Source organism: Numida meleagris, chromosome 20, assembly GCF_002078875.1.
Source record: "Numida meleagris isolate 19003 breed g44 Domestic line chromosome 20, NumMel1.0, whole genome shotgun sequence".
Taxonomy (NCBI): Eukaryota; Metazoa; Chordata; class Aves; order Galliformes; family Numididae; genus Numida; species Numida meleagris.
Genome location: NC_034428.1, coordinates 253,195 through 270,210, shown reverse-complemented (window position 1 = coordinate 270,210; position 17,016 = coordinate 253,195). Strand labels below are relative to the sequence as shown.

Sequence of the window (17,016 nt, the reverse complement as noted above, 5' to 3'; positions counted from 1 at the left end):
AGGAAATGGTACTGGTTCTGCAAGCAATAAAAAAGCAGCGGGATTCCCTGCTTAAGCTTATCTTTCAAGAGGGCCTGTCTCCTTTTTTCCATGCCTTTAGAGTTCTGGTCTGATGTCACCAGGGCCTCCACACGCAGTCTGGCTAGAAGAACACTGCCTGACTTCCAAGAAAAACAAATGGAAATGTGAAACGCTTACATCTGGCATGGCACATTACCTCATTTTCAGCCAAATGGGCTGCTCAAGAGTCGTCATGGAATTCCCAGTTCCTTTTTGCTCACTACACAATAAATTAAAAAGACTGTTGAGAAAAGAAATAGTCACAGAAAGCAGACAACAGAACAGACAACTCTCTAAGTTACAGCTCAGAGTTAGGACTGATTGCATTTCTTTCAACAAGAGCCGATAACTTTATTCAGATATTAAAGAATCTGTGCTTTCAGGAAGAAGCTACTTGTGCAGTCAAGATGCACATGATCTACCAGAAAGAGAGGTACAAGCTGGAGCGCTTTAGAGTAATAAGGAGTACTTTAACTCTGCAAAGATTATTCCAAAGAGCCAAGTTTTGAGTGGTAATGTTTGCAAAGTCAGGACACTTACAAGTTAGAAGATGTGAATAAAAGGAAATCAAATTTCAGATTGAGGCCGTTGGGTAAGCAATGACTGTCTTGTTTATGTTGATATTTGGCTCTGGAACTGTTTTGTATAGTTGGAGAAGAAAACATGAATTTCTGTACCTAATTCCTGCAAGGTTTCCACAGGCAGAAATGTCTCCACAGTGTTACTTGAGATACAGAGCTGACCTGTTAGTCCAAAAAGGTGGACTCCTCTCATCAGAAACAACAGTCGTGTTCAGGCCAAGGCACTTTTCACTATTTATTCAATAATTAAGAATGACTAATTATTTTCAGTGTGACCTTTAATAGAAGAAAACTGCTTTTAGAGGATGTAATGAAAGTTCCAAATTGATATGCAAAGTACACTAACAAAATATAAAACTCTAACTGCTATCTTTCTTTCCTAGGAGAAAACATAAGGTATGCTGAGTTGTTACGTGTGTTACATTAATTCTCATCCTTTGTGTGGATTATAAACTCTTCACAAACAGAACTATTTTCTTCCTATTCTATGGTATCTTCTGCTGCTGCGAAGATTACTCTGATTTATAAACATTGGTGAGTTTTCATGTTCCTTCCCCTCTCTTTAAGTTTGTGAATTTGACTTTATTCGTAAGAAAAAAGGACTTGAGAGGAAAGGAGACTTGGACTAGGAATTCAAAACAAATTATTTATTTACATATACTTAACTTTGGAATTCATGTTGCTATACTTATTTTCTAATATACATATAAGAAGTTACAAAACAGCAAGTTTATCAGAACTATGTAAAAATCTGCGATCTTGATTTTTGTGCTGAATAGAAGGCTGTCATTCTTCATACACAGCAGTACTCTTTCTTTCAAAGCTGAAATTACATAAAGGAGAAAATCCCCCTTTACCTGATGCGTTGATAGGTTTTCGTTCTATTTTTGAATAGCATTTACTGAAGAAATAAAATATTTAGTTTTGAAAAAGGTTAAAAATGTTGTAATTAGTGGCATTTTCTTTTTTCTTTCAGACCAAAGTACCAGTAGTTGATCAAAAAGACAGATATACTGTCTGATGTTACAATCTTTCCAACCTCAGAGATACAGAAATAGTACCAGAAACGTACCACGTTCTGCATATAGCACATCTGCAACATGCACGCTTACATCACCAAAAGATGAAAGCTGAATGACGTAGGACTGAGGTGTTGCAGTCTAAGTGCACAGCAACATCCCTTCCTAAGAGCAACTCAACCACCGCTTTTCTCAGTGTTTCCACTGCTTCTATTAAGGCAATCACTGTAACATAACAGCAGAAGGTGTTATAAAAAACTTAGCAGCTCTAGATTTTTTTACACCTTCCTATCTCCTACATAAGAAACATATCTGTCAGGCCAGATATGTTTCCACAGCTGCTGGCAACTGAAAGTCTGAAATGAGATGAGATCTGTACTTGCAAAAGAAACCCAATGCTGGTGGGTTTGAGCCATGCTTCGGCAGGAGCTGCAGCTCTAGACTTGAGGACAGCTGGTAACAGTAATGCAGAGACCACGAGTGGCACACATGGCTCTACTATATGCTACAGATCTCCATTTTAGGGACAAATGCTTTCAGAGTGCATGTAAGTTATGGCTCAGGCACCACTTACAAGAGGAGCGAGAATGCCATACTGCCCTTCTGTTATTTGTTTTAAGCACAGTAGTACTACTACTGCTTAGAAATAGGATTCCTGGTCCTAGATAACAGTCAAGCTAGAGAAGATGTGCTTTTTCCTTAGTGGATGGACTACGTAGCACTCTGAAATTCACAGATTATAATGTTGCGTTCTAAGAGGAAACAAATATGGTTGACCTGGACAGTCCAATTCTTAATTCTCCAAAAGATCTCTGAATTCTGTGGATTTGCCACAGTCTTGATCTTCACCTTGTTCTTCCTCAGGAAAGCGGCAGCTGCAGGTCTCTTCCTGAATTGATTGTTCAGGTGTAGCATGCACTAAAAAAAAAAAGAGCAGATGTTCACTTCCTGTTGTTTTTATTCAGCCACCCTATTTCACCCTTCCTTGGTCACAAATGGAGGAAGGCAGCAAAAAAAAAATCTTCCAGATGATCCAGTAATCAAATTTGAAATTATTCCTCTACATCCTGGTTTTATAAGAAAGAAAATTTCTCATAGTTTGTTTTCCCTAATTCAACAGGGGCTGTGCTAGTACTGAGTTTGTCATGGTATATACAAACCAATATAACATAGGATACAACAAAAAGCTGGGAAGTGGTGAAATCAAGAAGACGTATTCTATTTGTTGGGCTTTTGTATTTTCAATTTTCATTGCTCTAGTTTGTCACTTCTAGCCTGCAGGGAAGGTATCAATGCCATCTGAACAGAATCAGTTTTCTGACATGGCTAGGAAGCACTGAACTGCATCAAACTTCAAAGGTAGACTTTTTAGCAATGGCGAGCACTGTATTCTCTCCGTCTGGGCAAAGATTTGAGGACCCTTTTATATCCTTTTAGCATCTTGTGTTTGTATTAAAACATCTAAAACAATATTTAAAAATAAAGGAATACTTTAAAGGTAAATAAAAAAATTACCCAAAGCCAATTAACATTCACTTAAACCCTTGGATGAGAGAGCTAAGCACATGAGTCTAAGCTTCTGGTGCATTTCTTTGAGGAGTTCAAGATGAAAAACGTACTTCTCTGACCAGGATTTTATACAGAACCTACACCCAAATATTTAAGTGCCAAGTACAGAAATAGTGTTACTTGTCAGAAGTGGTGACAGAAATACTGTAAATGAAGCTGAGAGAAAGCAACGAATGCTCAGCATTTCACACACACATGGAGCTATATAGAGGACACAAAGAATGTTCAGCTGTAACATTACAACCGTAAATAATTTATATATGTGGTCAGCTTCAACAGCAACTTTCAGAATGCTATTTCCTGGAGGCAGCGTAGCCTCCTGTATAACTTGGTTTGTTCACTTAAGATGTCTTTATTAAGTCTTTTGTCTTTACTAACCAACATCAGCTGCAAAGGACTGGGAGGAAAGTCTTACTTTGGAACTTAGGAAACAGTTTGTTTTCTTCTAATAGCTTAACTTATGATTACAGTCATTCTCCATTGTCCAGGGTAATACAGATTAGTATTCTTCAAATAATAATAGGTAATGTAAGTACGGCAAGGTTCACTGTAAACACATAAGTATCTTCAGGTAGAGCCATAGTGGAGCTGATCAAATAAGTTGGATGCAATTCACCACAACTTTGTGCAGAACTCCTGTGCTTCCCTGGGGGGCAGTGCTAGCTTCAAAGCTGGCTCTGCATCTCTGCAGCAGCAAGTCCTGATTGCTGCTACAGTGCAGTCATGACTCCAGCTTTGGGTGCAAAGAAGACAAAGGTGTGTTCTTATCAGTGATGCCCAGTGCCAGAAGAAGCAGCAGTGGGCATTAACTGGAACACAGGAGGTTCTGTCTGTGCATCAGGAAGTATTTCTTTACTGCGAGGATGATGGAATGCTAGCACAGGTTGCCCAGAGAGGCTGCGAAGTCTCCCCGCTTGGAGATCTTCAGAAGTGGTCCTGGGCAACCCTTGAGCAGGGTTGGTAGAACCAGGTGGCTATTTCTGACTTCAAGAGGAAGGAAAAAATAATCATCATCTGTAACTGCCTTTTAAATATACTTCAAAAATATACTTAAAAAATGAATTCCTGATTTCTGCCTAGTCTGAAAAACAAAAGTGGAATCGAGGAATGTATCTGTCTTACTTTTCTTGAAGACGGCATGTAGTTTCTTTTTCTGCCAGATGCTGAGGCATACACACAAAGGCAGCAGAAATGCTACGCACAACAGCCCCGCTACAGCAAGAGAAATTCTGATAATGTCCATCTGGAGGTCCTTCCCTAGGAAGCAAACAACATTCTTCAAGAAGTGCCACAGAGCAAAATTCAACCGCACATGAATTAGCTGGCTTTCTTGTCCCCAGCTCGATAGGTCTGCTTCTAGATTAGCGTGCAGTACTGGAAATGGGTATGAGAAAGAACTCCTACTTCAAGTGGTAAGAGAATGAGCAATAGTGTGTTTCAAAGTTAGTCATAATTCTTCAGCTCTAAAAGCAACACTGTACAATGACTCACCTGGCACAGCGATACGAAATGGGATTGCAGGAGAAGTGGTAGGTAAAGTGGTGGCTAAAGCAGGATTATCTGAACTGTGTTTGCAAACCACATCTTTCGTTGCAGTTCCAGGCTCCAGAACCTGGTTTTCAGAACACCTGGGAGACATTTAAAGAAAGAAAAAGAAAAGTAATGGAAAAGAAATCCAGTCAAGTTATAGCACTTATTTTTGTTACTTACATTGTCCAGTTTTTACAGGAGCCATCAGGCCGATCATTAAAAGTTCCATAGCGGCAAGCCTGGCAACCTGCAACAGACAAGGACAGGTATGTGAGTACAAGGCGAGCGTTTAAAACAACATGTGAGATGTTATTTTTAACTGTTTGTACGGTAAGTATTATCTACATTCATAGAAATGTTCTAAGTTGCTCAGAGTACACAATCATAGAATCACAGTATGGTCGGGTTGGAAGTTTCCTTACAGCCCCCACCCCAGCCCCAATCCCTGCTGTGTGCTGGCTGCCTCCCACCAGCTCAGGCTGCCCAGGGCCCCACCCCACCTGTCCTCAGGCACCTCCAGGGACGGGGCATCCACACTTCACTGGGCAGCAGTGCCAGGGTCTCACCAACCCGAGTAAAGAATTTCTTCCTCATATCTAATCTAGATCTTCTCTTAGTTTAATACCGCTCCCCCTTGTCCTGTCATTATTGGACCACGTAACGCTGGTCTTCCTCCTGTTTATAAGCTCCCATCAAGTACTGGAGTACAAGATGCATCTTTCCCTGTGCCCATCCCTGTGAGCTATGTGAGCTTTGTACCAGTGCAATACTCGGGTACAGTGTCCTTCATGCTGCTGACAAAAGAGCTGTCATGCACAGGGAACCAACTGAAGCGCACTTTGAAGAGGTCAGGAGATCCTTTTGCAGCAATTCTTTCTGCGCTGTGCAAGAGGTGGTGAAGGGAGATCTTACCGCTCCCAGTTTTCTCCTCGCCGAGGCCGCAGCTTCTGTCACAGCGGGAGCAGCCACTGTCACTGCAGCGATATCCCTCCTTGCATGTGCACTCAGCGTCACTTATTGGTGAACACACCTTTAAGTACTTGAATCTTCCTGGAAGGAGGAAACAAGTGTGATGTTACACATGCCTCAAGCGCACTAAACCTGGTGCAGCAAAGGTCCTTTGCTCTTACAGAAATGAAGCTGGTCAGTTCACCGAGAAGCCCTGCAGATGCATCAAATTACTTTACCAGTAACATTTTCATAGTATCCTAGAATAATTTGAGTTAGAAGGGACCCTTAAAGGCCACCTGGTCCAACCCCCTGCAACGAACAGAGACACCCACAGCTCCATCAGGCGCTCAGAGCCCCTCCAGCCTGACCCTGGGTGTGCCCAGGGATGGGGCACCACCAGCCTCTGTGGCCAGCCTATGCCAGTGCTTCACCACCCTTCCTTTAAAATAATTCTTCCTTATAACCAATCTCTTTTAGTTTGGAACCATTTCCCCTTGTCCTGTCACAACAGACCCTGTTGAAATTTGTCCCTTTCTTTCTTACAGCCCCTTTAGATACAGACAAGCCGTTCTCAGCTCTCCCCGCTGCCTCCTCTTCTCCCGCTGCACAGCCCCAGGTCTCAGCCTGTCCTCGCAGGGAGGTGTTCCATCCCTCGGAGCGTTTTTGCCGGCCTGCTGTGGCCGTGTTCCACCAGCTCTGTCTCTCTCCTGTACTGCGGACCACCCATCTGGGCACAGCGCAGTGCAGATGGGCAGATCCCTCCCTCACCCTGCTGGCCGCGCTACTTTGGGTGCAGCCCAGGGTAACGTCGGCTGTCTGGGCTGCGCGGGTACTGCTGGCTCACGTCCAGCTGCCGTCCATCAGCACCCCCACGACACAACAAGCCGAATCTCAGCCTTTAATCCAGGCAGCCCCGGCGCGCCCCGATACCTTCGCATCTGCGGCACAGGTTGCAGCTGCTGGCTCCCACCACGCTGGAGAAGGTGTCGGACGGGCACTGCTGGCAGCTCGCTTCCCGCCCGCAACCCGCGCCGGCCACGAAGGTACCTGCAGGCCGAGAGAGACGGTGGCTGCAGAGGAGCGCCGCCGCAGCAAAGCAGCCCCGCGCCCCGGCCCGGCCCTCACCCGCCGGGCAGGTGGCGGCGCACGGAGCGGCGGCCGCGCGCCCCGGGCTCAGCGCCAGCGCCAGCAGCACCGCGCGCAGCAGCGGGGCGGCCGCTCCCATGGGGTCGGTGCGCGGCGGCGCGGCGCTCCCGAGTGCGCGTGTGGCGGCGGGCGCCGGCCCTTAGAGCCGCCCCCAGTGGCACGGCTGCGTCAGCCCGGGGGCGGCGGGGAAACCCCGGCCCGGCGGGGCTTTCCGGGCTGCGGCGAGACCCCCGTCCTGCCGGGCAGCGCCCGCGGGGCCGCCACCTCAGCGCTGCCGGGCAGAGCCCCCCCCACACCGCCGGGGCTTCCCGCTGAGTCTCGAGGAATCCCCGCGGTGGGTGCGAGGGTCAGGTCCGGCCCCGTGCCGGGTCACCGGCTGCGAGTGGCCACTGAAGGCGGAGGGGACGCTTCGCTGAGGCCACCGCCCCCGCAGCGTGTGGGGAGAGATGCGGCCGTGGGCGAGAGCGCTCCGCTACGCACGGGACAAAGCGCAGCGGCACGAGGGCCGCGATGGGCGTGAGCCGTCGGTACCATGAAGGGCCACGTGATCTTTCGGATTCCTCTCGGCGCTGAGCACAGGCGAGGCCCCGCCCCCTGCATCTCCCCGCAGCCAATCCCTGACTGCGTCAGCGTCACGTGCCGTCCGCGAGCGAGGGCGGGAGTGGTGCGAGTGGCCGTGGGCTTGGCCGAGCTGGAACGCTCTTCCAGCAGCACGAGCGGCGGAGGCCGCGGTGTTTGGGTTTGTGCTTCCTGGCAAGCGGAGCGCATCTCGTGCCTCAGCCAGGAACCAAACCGCGCGGCGGGGACGGGGGATGGCACCTATGGCGCCGAGGCAGCTGCCCGCGTCCGCTTGTCACGGAGCACAGGCTTCATTTTGCCACAGTGCCAGAGACGAATCGGACCGTTTCCTCAGAACACACGTTAAACATTTAAGTGATAAACCGATAGATACCGACCCGGCGAGTGAACTCTGGCAGCACCCCCGGCCCCGCAGGCTCTGCAGCAATCCCTGTATCGATGGGCTTCTTCACGGCCGTGCCGGCGCTGCGCCCCACCTAAAAAGAACGTAGCGCTCCTCAGGGGCCCCGCCCAACTCGGGGCGGCCTGGGGGCGAGGGGCGGGGCTGGGGCCGCTCGGGGCGGGGCTGTACAACGCAGCGGCGGTGCGAGGTGAGGCTGGGGCCGCCCGCGCGGGGCCGCGTGTGGGGCCGCGTATGGGGCTGTATGGGGCTGTATGAGGCTGTATGGGGCTGTATGGGGCTATGTGGGGCCGCGAGGCGCCTCCGGGGGAGTTCCAACCCCGGGGGTGCGGGGAGGCCCGGGGTCTGCTGGAACGGCTCCGCTCGGCCGTGAGCCCGGCGGGAAGGCGCGGTTCCTCGCTCCCGCTCGCGGTTTGCTGGCGTGGCGATGCGTTCTGTCCGCGCGGCGGCCGCTTTTGTGCGATTTCTGATTCGCTGCGTCAATCCATAGAATGGCTTCGGATGGAAGGGGCCTTAAAGATCGTCTAATTCCGGCCAAAATGGTGCCGTGTCCTAAAATAAGCGCATAAAGATGTGACCTTTCATCAAGGCGGGCTGCGCTGCTGGCCCCTGAGCCGTGCCAGGCCTGTGAGAGCGCTGTGTGCCGTGTAGCAAGTACAGAAACTCTGCGTGTGGCTGCTCTGATCATAGGTCGCCCGCTAGTCAAATACGTATGAAAATTTGGGCAGAATAAGCATACGCCTTCCAGGAGAGTTCTTCTGGAATATCTGCAGCCTGTGCTGCAAACATGGCTCACACTGTGACGTGAGGGCACCTGCTCTGTGGGCCGTGTGTTTGTCAGTACGTGACAGGATTGACACCATGAATCAGTCAGGTTCTGCTGGGTGCGTTCCTGAAATAACGGCTTTCTAAAAGATGCCAACTGGAAATACAGTAGCTGAAGCAGAGGGAGGGGATGGGTTTTTTTGGTGGAGACAACTGAGCATGGCTCTCATTTTATGAAGATCTCCTGGGTACTCTGCATCTCTGAATGGGAATTCCCTGCAGAGGAAGAGATCTGCCTCATAGAGTAACAGACCTGTGAAATGCCTTCTCTCACATCGTAGATCCATTCAAAGACTTCTGGCAGACCAGCGTACGTTAATGTGGATTTTTACATGATGTTGTTACTTAACCTTCAAATGGAAATTTGGTTGTTCACCTCAATGTGAACTTAGTAGCTAAAAAAAATTTCTTAAGCTAGGTTTGTTCCATTTTCTAAATTCTGTGGTCTGCTCCCCCATCACACATGTGCACACATTTCTCCGCCTCTCAGTTATGAAATACTCAGAAAATCTATCGCTGAAGGTTTGCAGGGGCACTGGTCGAGTCATTATTAAGTCACAGGAAACTTAATGAAGTGCGCTGTGTGGAAACTAAATACCAGACGTGAGGTCAAAGCTCACAGGAGCTCTTTTTATAAATGCTGACCTGGGTAGGTGTCAACAGTCTGGGTATGAGTGAAGGCAAAGCAGCCCAGCCACCCACCCTGAGCCCTTCTCTCTGGCAGACTGAAGTCACGTCAAGCTCTGATGAGGCCAAGTTGTTTCATGTTCTGGTGCCTATGTGCTGTGCTTCTGACTGCACAAACGTGTTAATCCCTTCATGTCGTAGTGTATGCTTTGCAAAAAACCTCTGAAGTAGGACTGCTGTGAATGTCAGTTAAAGCTAATGAATTATTTTGAGATGGCTTAAATGAAAGATAATGTAGAAATGCAAATTAGTCTTAAACTTTACTGTTAGGAAGACTTTATACTAGGGGATCTGCCCTCTAATGTCACTCCCTGTCTGCACACAAACTTCTCTCCCATTTGCAGTCCCTTCAGACATGGCCTCAAAAAGAGCATTGGTGATTCTGGCAAAAGGGGCAGAGGAAATGGAAACTGTCATCCCCACTGATGTTATGAGAAGAGCTGGGGTGAGTATGTAGATGATGAAAAGTCTTTTTTTTTTTTAATGAGTATTTGGTAAAGTCAAAATCTGTGCCTCAAATTCAAGTTCAGAGTGTAGTCTGTTGCAGGAGGTGGACGTTCACCTGTGCCTTCTTACTGGTTAGCAAATAGTTTTGTTATGCACCAGATAAGCATGAATGACAATTGTCCTTAGGAAGCATTTGAAATGTGAGCCTAAAGTAAACTAGAGCAGATGTTTCAAGTAAGTCTTACCCTATCAAACACCTCTGCTGCCATGCAGAGCAGCAGGGGGTTTCATTTGTTTTGTAGGGTTCTGAACTGCTGTGTTCTCATCAAGCTTATGATGTTACATAGCTCTCCTTGAACTTTTAAAATTCTGTTATTAACTTGAACTCTGCTTGGTTGGATTCCTCATGTTGTTTGTTACTTTTGCATGAGTAGTTGTACACAGTATTATTGTCTGATTAGGTATGAAAATAAGATTTTAAATAAATACAGTAACTGAACACTGAGAGAAATGACTAAAATAAAAATTACCTTTCCCCAATGCCCTCATGATTTCGTTAATGTCCTCCTTTTTTGGGTACTATAAGAATCACAAGCTTGTCAAATGTCTTAAATTCTTGAATTGTAATGATAGATGTATTCTTCTGTTAGATCAAGGTGACTGTTGCAGGCCTAACTGGGAAAGAACCAGTGCAGTGTAGTCGAGATGTCCTCATTTGTCCTGATGCCAGTCTAGAGGATGCCAGAAAAGAGGTTGGTCATCACCTTGAACTGATACAATAATCAGTATGGCCTTTCTGTGATTTTTCAAAACTGAGTTCTTAAAGCCTTTAGAAATGTGTTGCATGTTATGTTTACTCTGTGTCATAGTGACTCGCAGAACTGCACATCTTGCAGTGCTGTGGTCCCTTCAGTCTCGTCCTGCTTCACAGCAAGCCAAGATCAGATTTGGTTTTGCACAGTGCCAGACATAGAGCTTTATTTTGCGTGTTAGTCAGCCCACCAAAACACCATGACTGGGGGCAACAAAAAAAGCTTCTAATGGAAAGCTGTAGTAGGTTCAGCAAAAACACTTGTCTTCACAACGCAAGAGGTACCATTTGCTTGCGGAATCTCTTAAATTCACTAGACTTAGAAATATGTTCTGAAACAGACTTTTTAGGCTGTTCCTGGAAATATTTTTTCCATAATTGGAAATAATTATTTGCTTTTCAAGTGTCAGTCAGTGAAAGAAAAGACTTCTCAGCAAAGGATCGCTTTGCTTCTCACTTCACTTAGCTGTACTGGCCCTAAGACAATGTGACAGATACGCTACCCTCTGTTCAGCAGAACAACTTTATCTGTTTGTTTGTTTTATTTAGGGACCTTACGATGTCATTGTCCTTCCTGGAGGTAACCTTGGAGCTCAGAACTTGTCAGAGGTAAAGGTCTGGTATCTTAAAAATTCAGAAGTGTCCTTGTGTGTAGTAGATGGTCTGCACTCCTGTAGTAATAATGCAAGTTCAGTTAAACATCTGAAAATTCTTTTCTGAACGAATCATTAAGAGGTAAGTAATTGTTAATAGTATTAAGCCTTCTTGGAAATCTAGAGGAGAGATGTAAATTCTTGTACCTGACTACCTGGTTAAGCTGCGTAAAAATGGAAGGCTGCTCAATATTGTGTGAAAGTCTTTATTATCATATGAAGATGTGTCAACGGTGTATGGGCGTTCAGCCCGGTTCTGTGACGAAGGGGACGGGGGACCCACGGGCCCACACCCCGGGAAAAGAGAAAAGGGAAAAAGGGGTAAGGAGATGGCCCTGAGAGCAAAGAACAGCGGCAACAATCTGAGGAGAAACAAACTAATTTACTAAATAAGATATCGGAATGCAAGACAACACACTATAATACAATATAATTACAATTTAGGCTGATAAATCCAATACAGAGAGAGAGAATGTCCCAAAATCAAGGTAGGCCTTACTCTACTACCGACGATAAGACGGCTGGAGAGCGAGGTGCTGCCAAGACGAGAGACGGCGGAAAAAGGGACGAGGTCTCGTGATCTGCAAGTTTTTATCTTTTCCCTCCGGCTGGAAAATGGTAACAGAGGAGAAAAGTACTGTGGGGACTGTAGTAGTCCTTCTCTTTTGAGAACCAGGTACATTCACTACATGATGTTATGATGTGGAATACCAATAACCAAAAATCATAAAACCATGACAAGATGAAACGGTTGCAAGTGAAGATTTAATTCCATGAACATTGAAGCAGGCTAAACCCACAGGACTTTGTTATTTTACTCAAGAATTCTGTCTCTGGTGCACATCTGTTATGGTGTTTGTGGAAGGCAGGCAAATGAACAAGTGAATCTGTTAGATAGAACTTGGATAGTATCACACGGTTTGTAAGCCCTGGAATGTGAGATAGTTAACCCTTATAAATCTTTTTGAGACTGTTAGAGACTGTCTGGAGGTAGCTCATGAATACTCCTTTCTAATTGTCTCCTGAAGTTCTCAAACAGTGACTTCTTATGGCCACAGAATGGCCTGCTGTTATGTAGGGTGAGAAGTTCCTTGCAGTTCGATTGCTTTGCAATTTCCTTGTGGAGCAAGTATTTGTTGGTTGCAGTTCTTTCCCTTGTTAGGGTTTTCATTGCTCTCTCTGTCCTGAGGCAGGATGGAGTGTTATCAAACTGTTTTTTTTGTAAATCTTGTTCATGAATTTGCAGTAGAAAATACTTCAACCGTGCTTTGTATTATCAACCCAAATAACTCAAAGCAATTACTTGTTTATCTTTGTACAGTCTGCTGCTGTTAAAGACATTTTGAAGGATCAGGAAAGCAGAAAAGGCCTGATCGCTGCTATATGTGCAGGTGGGTTAGTAACGCATTTTCCTTTAATAAATACTTGGGTATTTTGAAAGGACAGGTAGGCGGTTATCCTGGCTTAGAAATTTATATTCCTGTAACTTAGTTACAGGACTTTGCACTCCATACAAAACCATTGGTATTTGAATTTTCCCGTCAGTTGAGATGGTGTCTTAAAAAGTGAAAATTCATTTGCTTGGTGCAGCAGGAGTGCTAAGTGAAACCCCGAAGCAGTGATTGAGCACCTGGTGGGAAAGCAGGGCCAGCCCAGGGGAGCTCAGGTGCAAGCAGTGCCCCTGAGTGGCAGAAAGGGGTGGAGCCAGGATCCTCCCCTTCCCAGAGCTCATTTAAGGGTTGGCAGTGGAGGTGAGGGGATCTCTCTGAGGTTTCTGTGTACCTGAGGCTCTTTGAAGGTGGGTAGGTAGGTAGGTTGGTTGGTTGTTTCTTTCTTTCTTTCTTTCTGTACCCCTAGCTGCTACGTTTGTTGAGCAAGTCCTTATTTGCTGTAGTCTGGAACTTTGTTACTCTGTTGTCATTGCTCCACTTTCCATTGCATTACAGTGTTACGCTAGGCTTTTAGTTTAGGGATTGTTTTTGTGGTTTTTTCTTTCTTTCTTTCTTTTTTTTCTTGTACAAAATATCTGCTTATTCTCTTTGTGAGGACCCAGTTCTGGCAGAACATCTTTACTGTAAATTTGTCTTATGACTCCTCTTCTGCCCTTTAGCTTGAGTAGCATGGCTGCAAGTATAGTGTTACAGGCTCACCCTCAATGGAGTGGTACTAAAATATGGAATTACTCTGCAGAGAGGGTTGTCTGCTTACATGTTCCGTACAGCTAGGTATCTAGTTCATTTCTTTATGGGCTTTATATACAAGGAAGGAACCAACAAGGTGAATAATTGCTGATACTCCTACGTGAGCAGAGAGATTGGCCTAGGTGTATGTAGGGGAGTATCAGGAGAGTGATGATGACTGTGTAAGAGACACTCTAATGGTGTGTATTTGCAGCATGTATCTTCGTATTTTTTTCTGGTGTATAGCTACTTCTTATTTTGTTTTCATTCTTCACTTGGGCAATGTGCATACAGGTCTGTGAACAGTTTTGATCATGGTACTGGTAGTTTTTTCCTTCTCTACCCATATCTGTTGCAGAACAACTGTAATTGTTCTTGGTTGCCCAGTGAAGGCCTTTGCTTGTATTCAGGACGATTCATTTATTTTAGGCATAATGCTTCTCAGAGCTAATTCCAGCTGAATGCAAAGAAGGTTATTTCCTTGTTACTTCATTTTCTGAAATGAATCAGATATGCGGAAATGACACTTGAATCAGGCAAATCCTGCATTCAGTTTCTTCTGGAATTCCCGTAAGGATTTTTTCTTGGGTAACCTAGGACAACTTCACATAAGCTCCTTCCTCAATTCAGGCTGAGGAGGAAGTGATGAAAAGAGAAAGAATGTTAAAACCCAAGTATAAAAACTGTTAACCCGTCATCTGTCCAAAATACTGTTTGGTGCACAATTCCTGCACATAAAGCCTTTTCAAATGAAATTTTATCTGTTAAGTGTCTGGAGTTAAGGCTTAACAAGGCAGTGAGATTTTAGCCCTTGAGGACTGGTGCCTGTTCTTAAGTGTTTGTAGTAGAAAAGTTTATCCAAGATGTAACTCTGTGTCCTTACAGGTCCTACTGCCCTTCTGGCACATGGGATAGGATTTGGAAGCAAAGTCACAACACATCCTTTGGCCAAAGATAAAATGATGAATGGAGGTATGTAATTAATTTTATAAATTTATTTCTAAACTCTTTGCAAAGTATTTTATCCTAGTTCTTCATTTAAAGGAAAGCAAATAGCATTTGCATCTTATTCTGTATCTCTGAGTTTCCTTAGTGCTTTCATATACATAATCAAAATTCAACTGAATATACTATCTCCAAGTCAGTTTAACTTGGAAATACAGGGCTATATTTACAGTCTAATTTTTCAGGGAAACTATGCTGCTGCTGTCACGCTGGAAGCATTTTTTGCCTTGTCTTCTCAAGGCTGTGCTGCCTCTTGTCATTTTGGTTCTTTGTCTCGATGGCCCCAAGAGCAAACCATAGCAGCACCTTTCCTGCTTTCTCAGTGCTTTGGTGCTGTGAGCCAGCAGGCTCACCTGTGTTTCTCATACCTAAGTAAGGTGCTGGTGAAACGCTGTTCAGATGTATGAACATTAACAAGTCTAGAGGCGAGAAGGAGAAAGCAGGATTCCTCCAGCTTCCTCTGCATGTATTTAGAGAAAAGAAAGCTGTGAACAGATGACTTCTTGATAAGCTTTGTAGATAGGTGCACTTGCATACCATGTGAACAAGCTGGCAGAGCTCCCTGCAGGGCCTTTTCCTTTCTGAGGACTGTAGGCAGTAGTGAGTTGCCTGGTTCTGCAGGGACAGGGATACAGCGCCCAGAGTGGGCTTGGCGTGATTGAGGTGCATACTATAGAATGTGATGCTGCTGGCAGAGACTGCTGCTCCTTGGTTATCATAGCCTGTGAGCAGGCAGGTCTGCACTCTGTGGCACTGTACTGGAGACTGACCCTCTTATTGTTGTGTCACCCCTAAGCTCACTACTGCTACTCCGAGAGCCGTGTGGAGAAAGATGGGAACATCCTCACCAGCCGTGGCCCTGGTACCAGCTTTGAGTTTGGGTTGGCCATTGTTGAAACGCTGATGGGGAAGGAAGTGGCTGAACAAGTGAAGGCACCCCTAATATTGAAAGACTGAAATGCTGTTGTGGGACACGGAGTAGAACAATTTCAGGTGGAGAGTGTTGTCCTTTGTAGAGTAACTGAAAGATGAACAATGTAGTTGTGGATGGGATTATCAGCTGTACTCATCTAAATTAGGACATCTTACAGGTCTTTATTCTTAGAAGAAAATCCTGTTAGCAAAGAACTTCATCATTAGCATCTAAATAATCTTAGCTCTTAACATTTCAAGATCGCATGGACAAACGTTTGCTGATGAAATAAAAACAAAGCAACCTTGATTGTGTGCTGTTTCTTTGTATGTTTTCTCCCATTCCAGACCTATGAAACCTTTGCTGGCTCTGTGTTTGGTAATAAGGATGCTTGCTGCTGTGTAGCTTTTTTGGAAGTGCTTTAATTTCCAAAGAGACTGCTCTCAGGTTCTAGAATTCAGGGGTTTCTGAATGACTGTGCCCAGAAGAGGCGTATTTTTAGGTTCTTACTTAGACTAGTTGGTTTCCCTGTGCTGCTATATTTCGATGAGTTATTCTGGGGAGGATAGTTCCAAAACCATTATAACTGAGTTATTATGAGCTCTGCTAAGAAATATTGCATACTTCCACATATGTGCAATTCAGACTCCTGCTTTCTCCTGTGTTATTTTTTATGTAAATTGGAGAAGGTCCTCTTGTGGCGAGGTCACCAGCTAGGCGAGATAGTGACTGGCAGGCAGGAGGCAAACTGCCTCAGACAGTAACAAATCTGATCACTGATGGGCACAGCGCTGTCATTTGCATTTTCAACAGGAAATCTGTTAGATGGGGATCTGCTGCCTGTAAGAAAACTGGCAACAGAAGATGTGTTACTTGTGCTGGCTTCTCTTGTCACATCTAGCATGTTACTTACTTGCTCTTCTGCTGTGCTTTACAAAGAAGTCCTTTTCTTTTGATTGTGGAGAGGGGGTAGGAAGTCTACTACAGAAAAGTGGGTGCAGTGGAGGGATACTGCCAAGCTTGGTGTCAGTGTTGTGATGGGAGAAGCTCAGGGCGGTGTGAGCTCGCCCTCGTGTGGGGCCTGCATGTCCTGGCTTCCCCTGCTGCATCCCTGGTACTGGGCTGCTTAAGAAACAGCAGCTTTCTTTCCTCACTGTGCTGCTCCAGAGTGTGCAGCAGCAGCCTGCCTTACACAGGGACTGCTTTTGATCAAATTCATCTGACTAAGCATAGATGACAGTGGTATGGCCTGAGAGATGCACTGTGTCTGGAGCGGACTGAGCAGTTAAGCAGCCTGAGGCTGAGCAATCTTGAACTAACTTCTATGTGCCAGAATTCACCTACTTGCTTCACTACCACCCATTTTTTAACAGTGTATGTCTTGGACAAGCATGTCTGTCCCTTTGGCTTTTAATGAAATGAGCACTCCAATGGCTATGATTAGTTTTGTGTACTTGTTTTCTTTTTAAACATGATTAGACAATCTGGGAGACCCTACCCCCTCCCCCCCAACCCAAGCAATAGCAATTCAGGCTGTTTTAATGTAAGGAGCAGCAGTATCTGTCAGGGTGTACACTTGTCTCATTTCCACCCCTGAGTTGTTAGAGGCTTCTTTGGTGTCACATGCCTGTTGGTGCACTGTGGTGATACAGATTCTGCA

At 45.6% G+C, this 17,016-nt stretch overlaps 2 protein-coding genes across 2 annotated transcripts; one reads left to right on the top strand and one right to left on the bottom strand.

Annotated features, from left to right (window-relative positions):
* On the bottom strand, window positions 1,268-7,449 carry TNFRSF9 (TNF receptor superfamily member 9). The gene is made up of 7 exons (XM_021417762.1): window positions 6,836-7,449; window positions 6,641-6,757; window positions 5,672-5,809; window positions 4,940-5,006; window positions 4,721-4,857; window positions 4,352-4,486; window positions 1,268-2,578 (listed from the first exon to the last, which is right to left on the bottom strand). Exons 1-7 carry the CDS (start codon window positions 6,933-6,935, stop codon window positions 2,454-2,456), a joined length of 819 nt encoding a protein of 272 aa, XP_021273437.1. The 5' UTR covers window positions 6,936-7,449; the 3' UTR covers window positions 1,268-2,453.
* Window positions 7,908-15,665, top strand: PARK7 (Parkinsonism associated deglycase). The gene is made up of 7 exons (XM_021417763.1): window positions 7,908-8,025; window positions 9,692-9,792; window positions 10,445-10,546; window positions 11,155-11,214; window positions 12,580-12,649; window positions 14,324-14,410; window positions 15,240-15,665. The coding sequence occupies exons 2-7, from the start codon at window positions 9,703-9,705 to the stop codon at window positions 15,398-15,400; spliced, it is 570 nt and encodes a 189-aa protein (XP_021273438.1). The 5' UTR covers window positions 7,908-8,025; window positions 9,692-9,702; the 3' UTR covers window positions 15,401-15,665.

Excerpts from the sequence above, each read along its gene's own strand:
- TNFRSF9 (XM_021417762.1), bottom strand. The coding sequence starts at position 6,935 with ATGGGAGCGGCCGCCCCGCTGCTGCGCGCGGTGCTGCTGGCGCTGGCG. Across the intron at positions 4,487-4,720 it reads ATTTCGTATCGCTGTGCCAG|GGAAGGACCTCCAGATGGAC; the intron begins GTGAGTCATTGT and ends TTTGCTTCCTAG. Across the intron at positions 2,579-4,351 it reads ACATGCCGTCTTCAAGAAAA|TGCATGCTACACCTGAACAA; the intron begins GTAAGACAGATA and ends TTTTTTTTTTAG.
- PARK7 (XM_021417763.1), top strand. The coding sequence starts at position 9,703 with ATGGCCTCAAAAAGAGCATTGGTGATTCTGGCAAAAGGGGCAGAGGAA. Across the intron at positions 11,215-12,579 it reads GAGCTCAGAACTTGTCAGAG|TCTGCTGCTGTTAAAGACAT; the intron begins GTAAAGGTCTGG and ends ATCTTTGTACAG. Across the intron at positions 12,650-14,323 it reads GATCGCTGCTATATGTGCAG|GTCCTACTGCCCTTCTGGCA; the intron begins GTGGGTTAGTAA and ends GTGTCCTTACAG.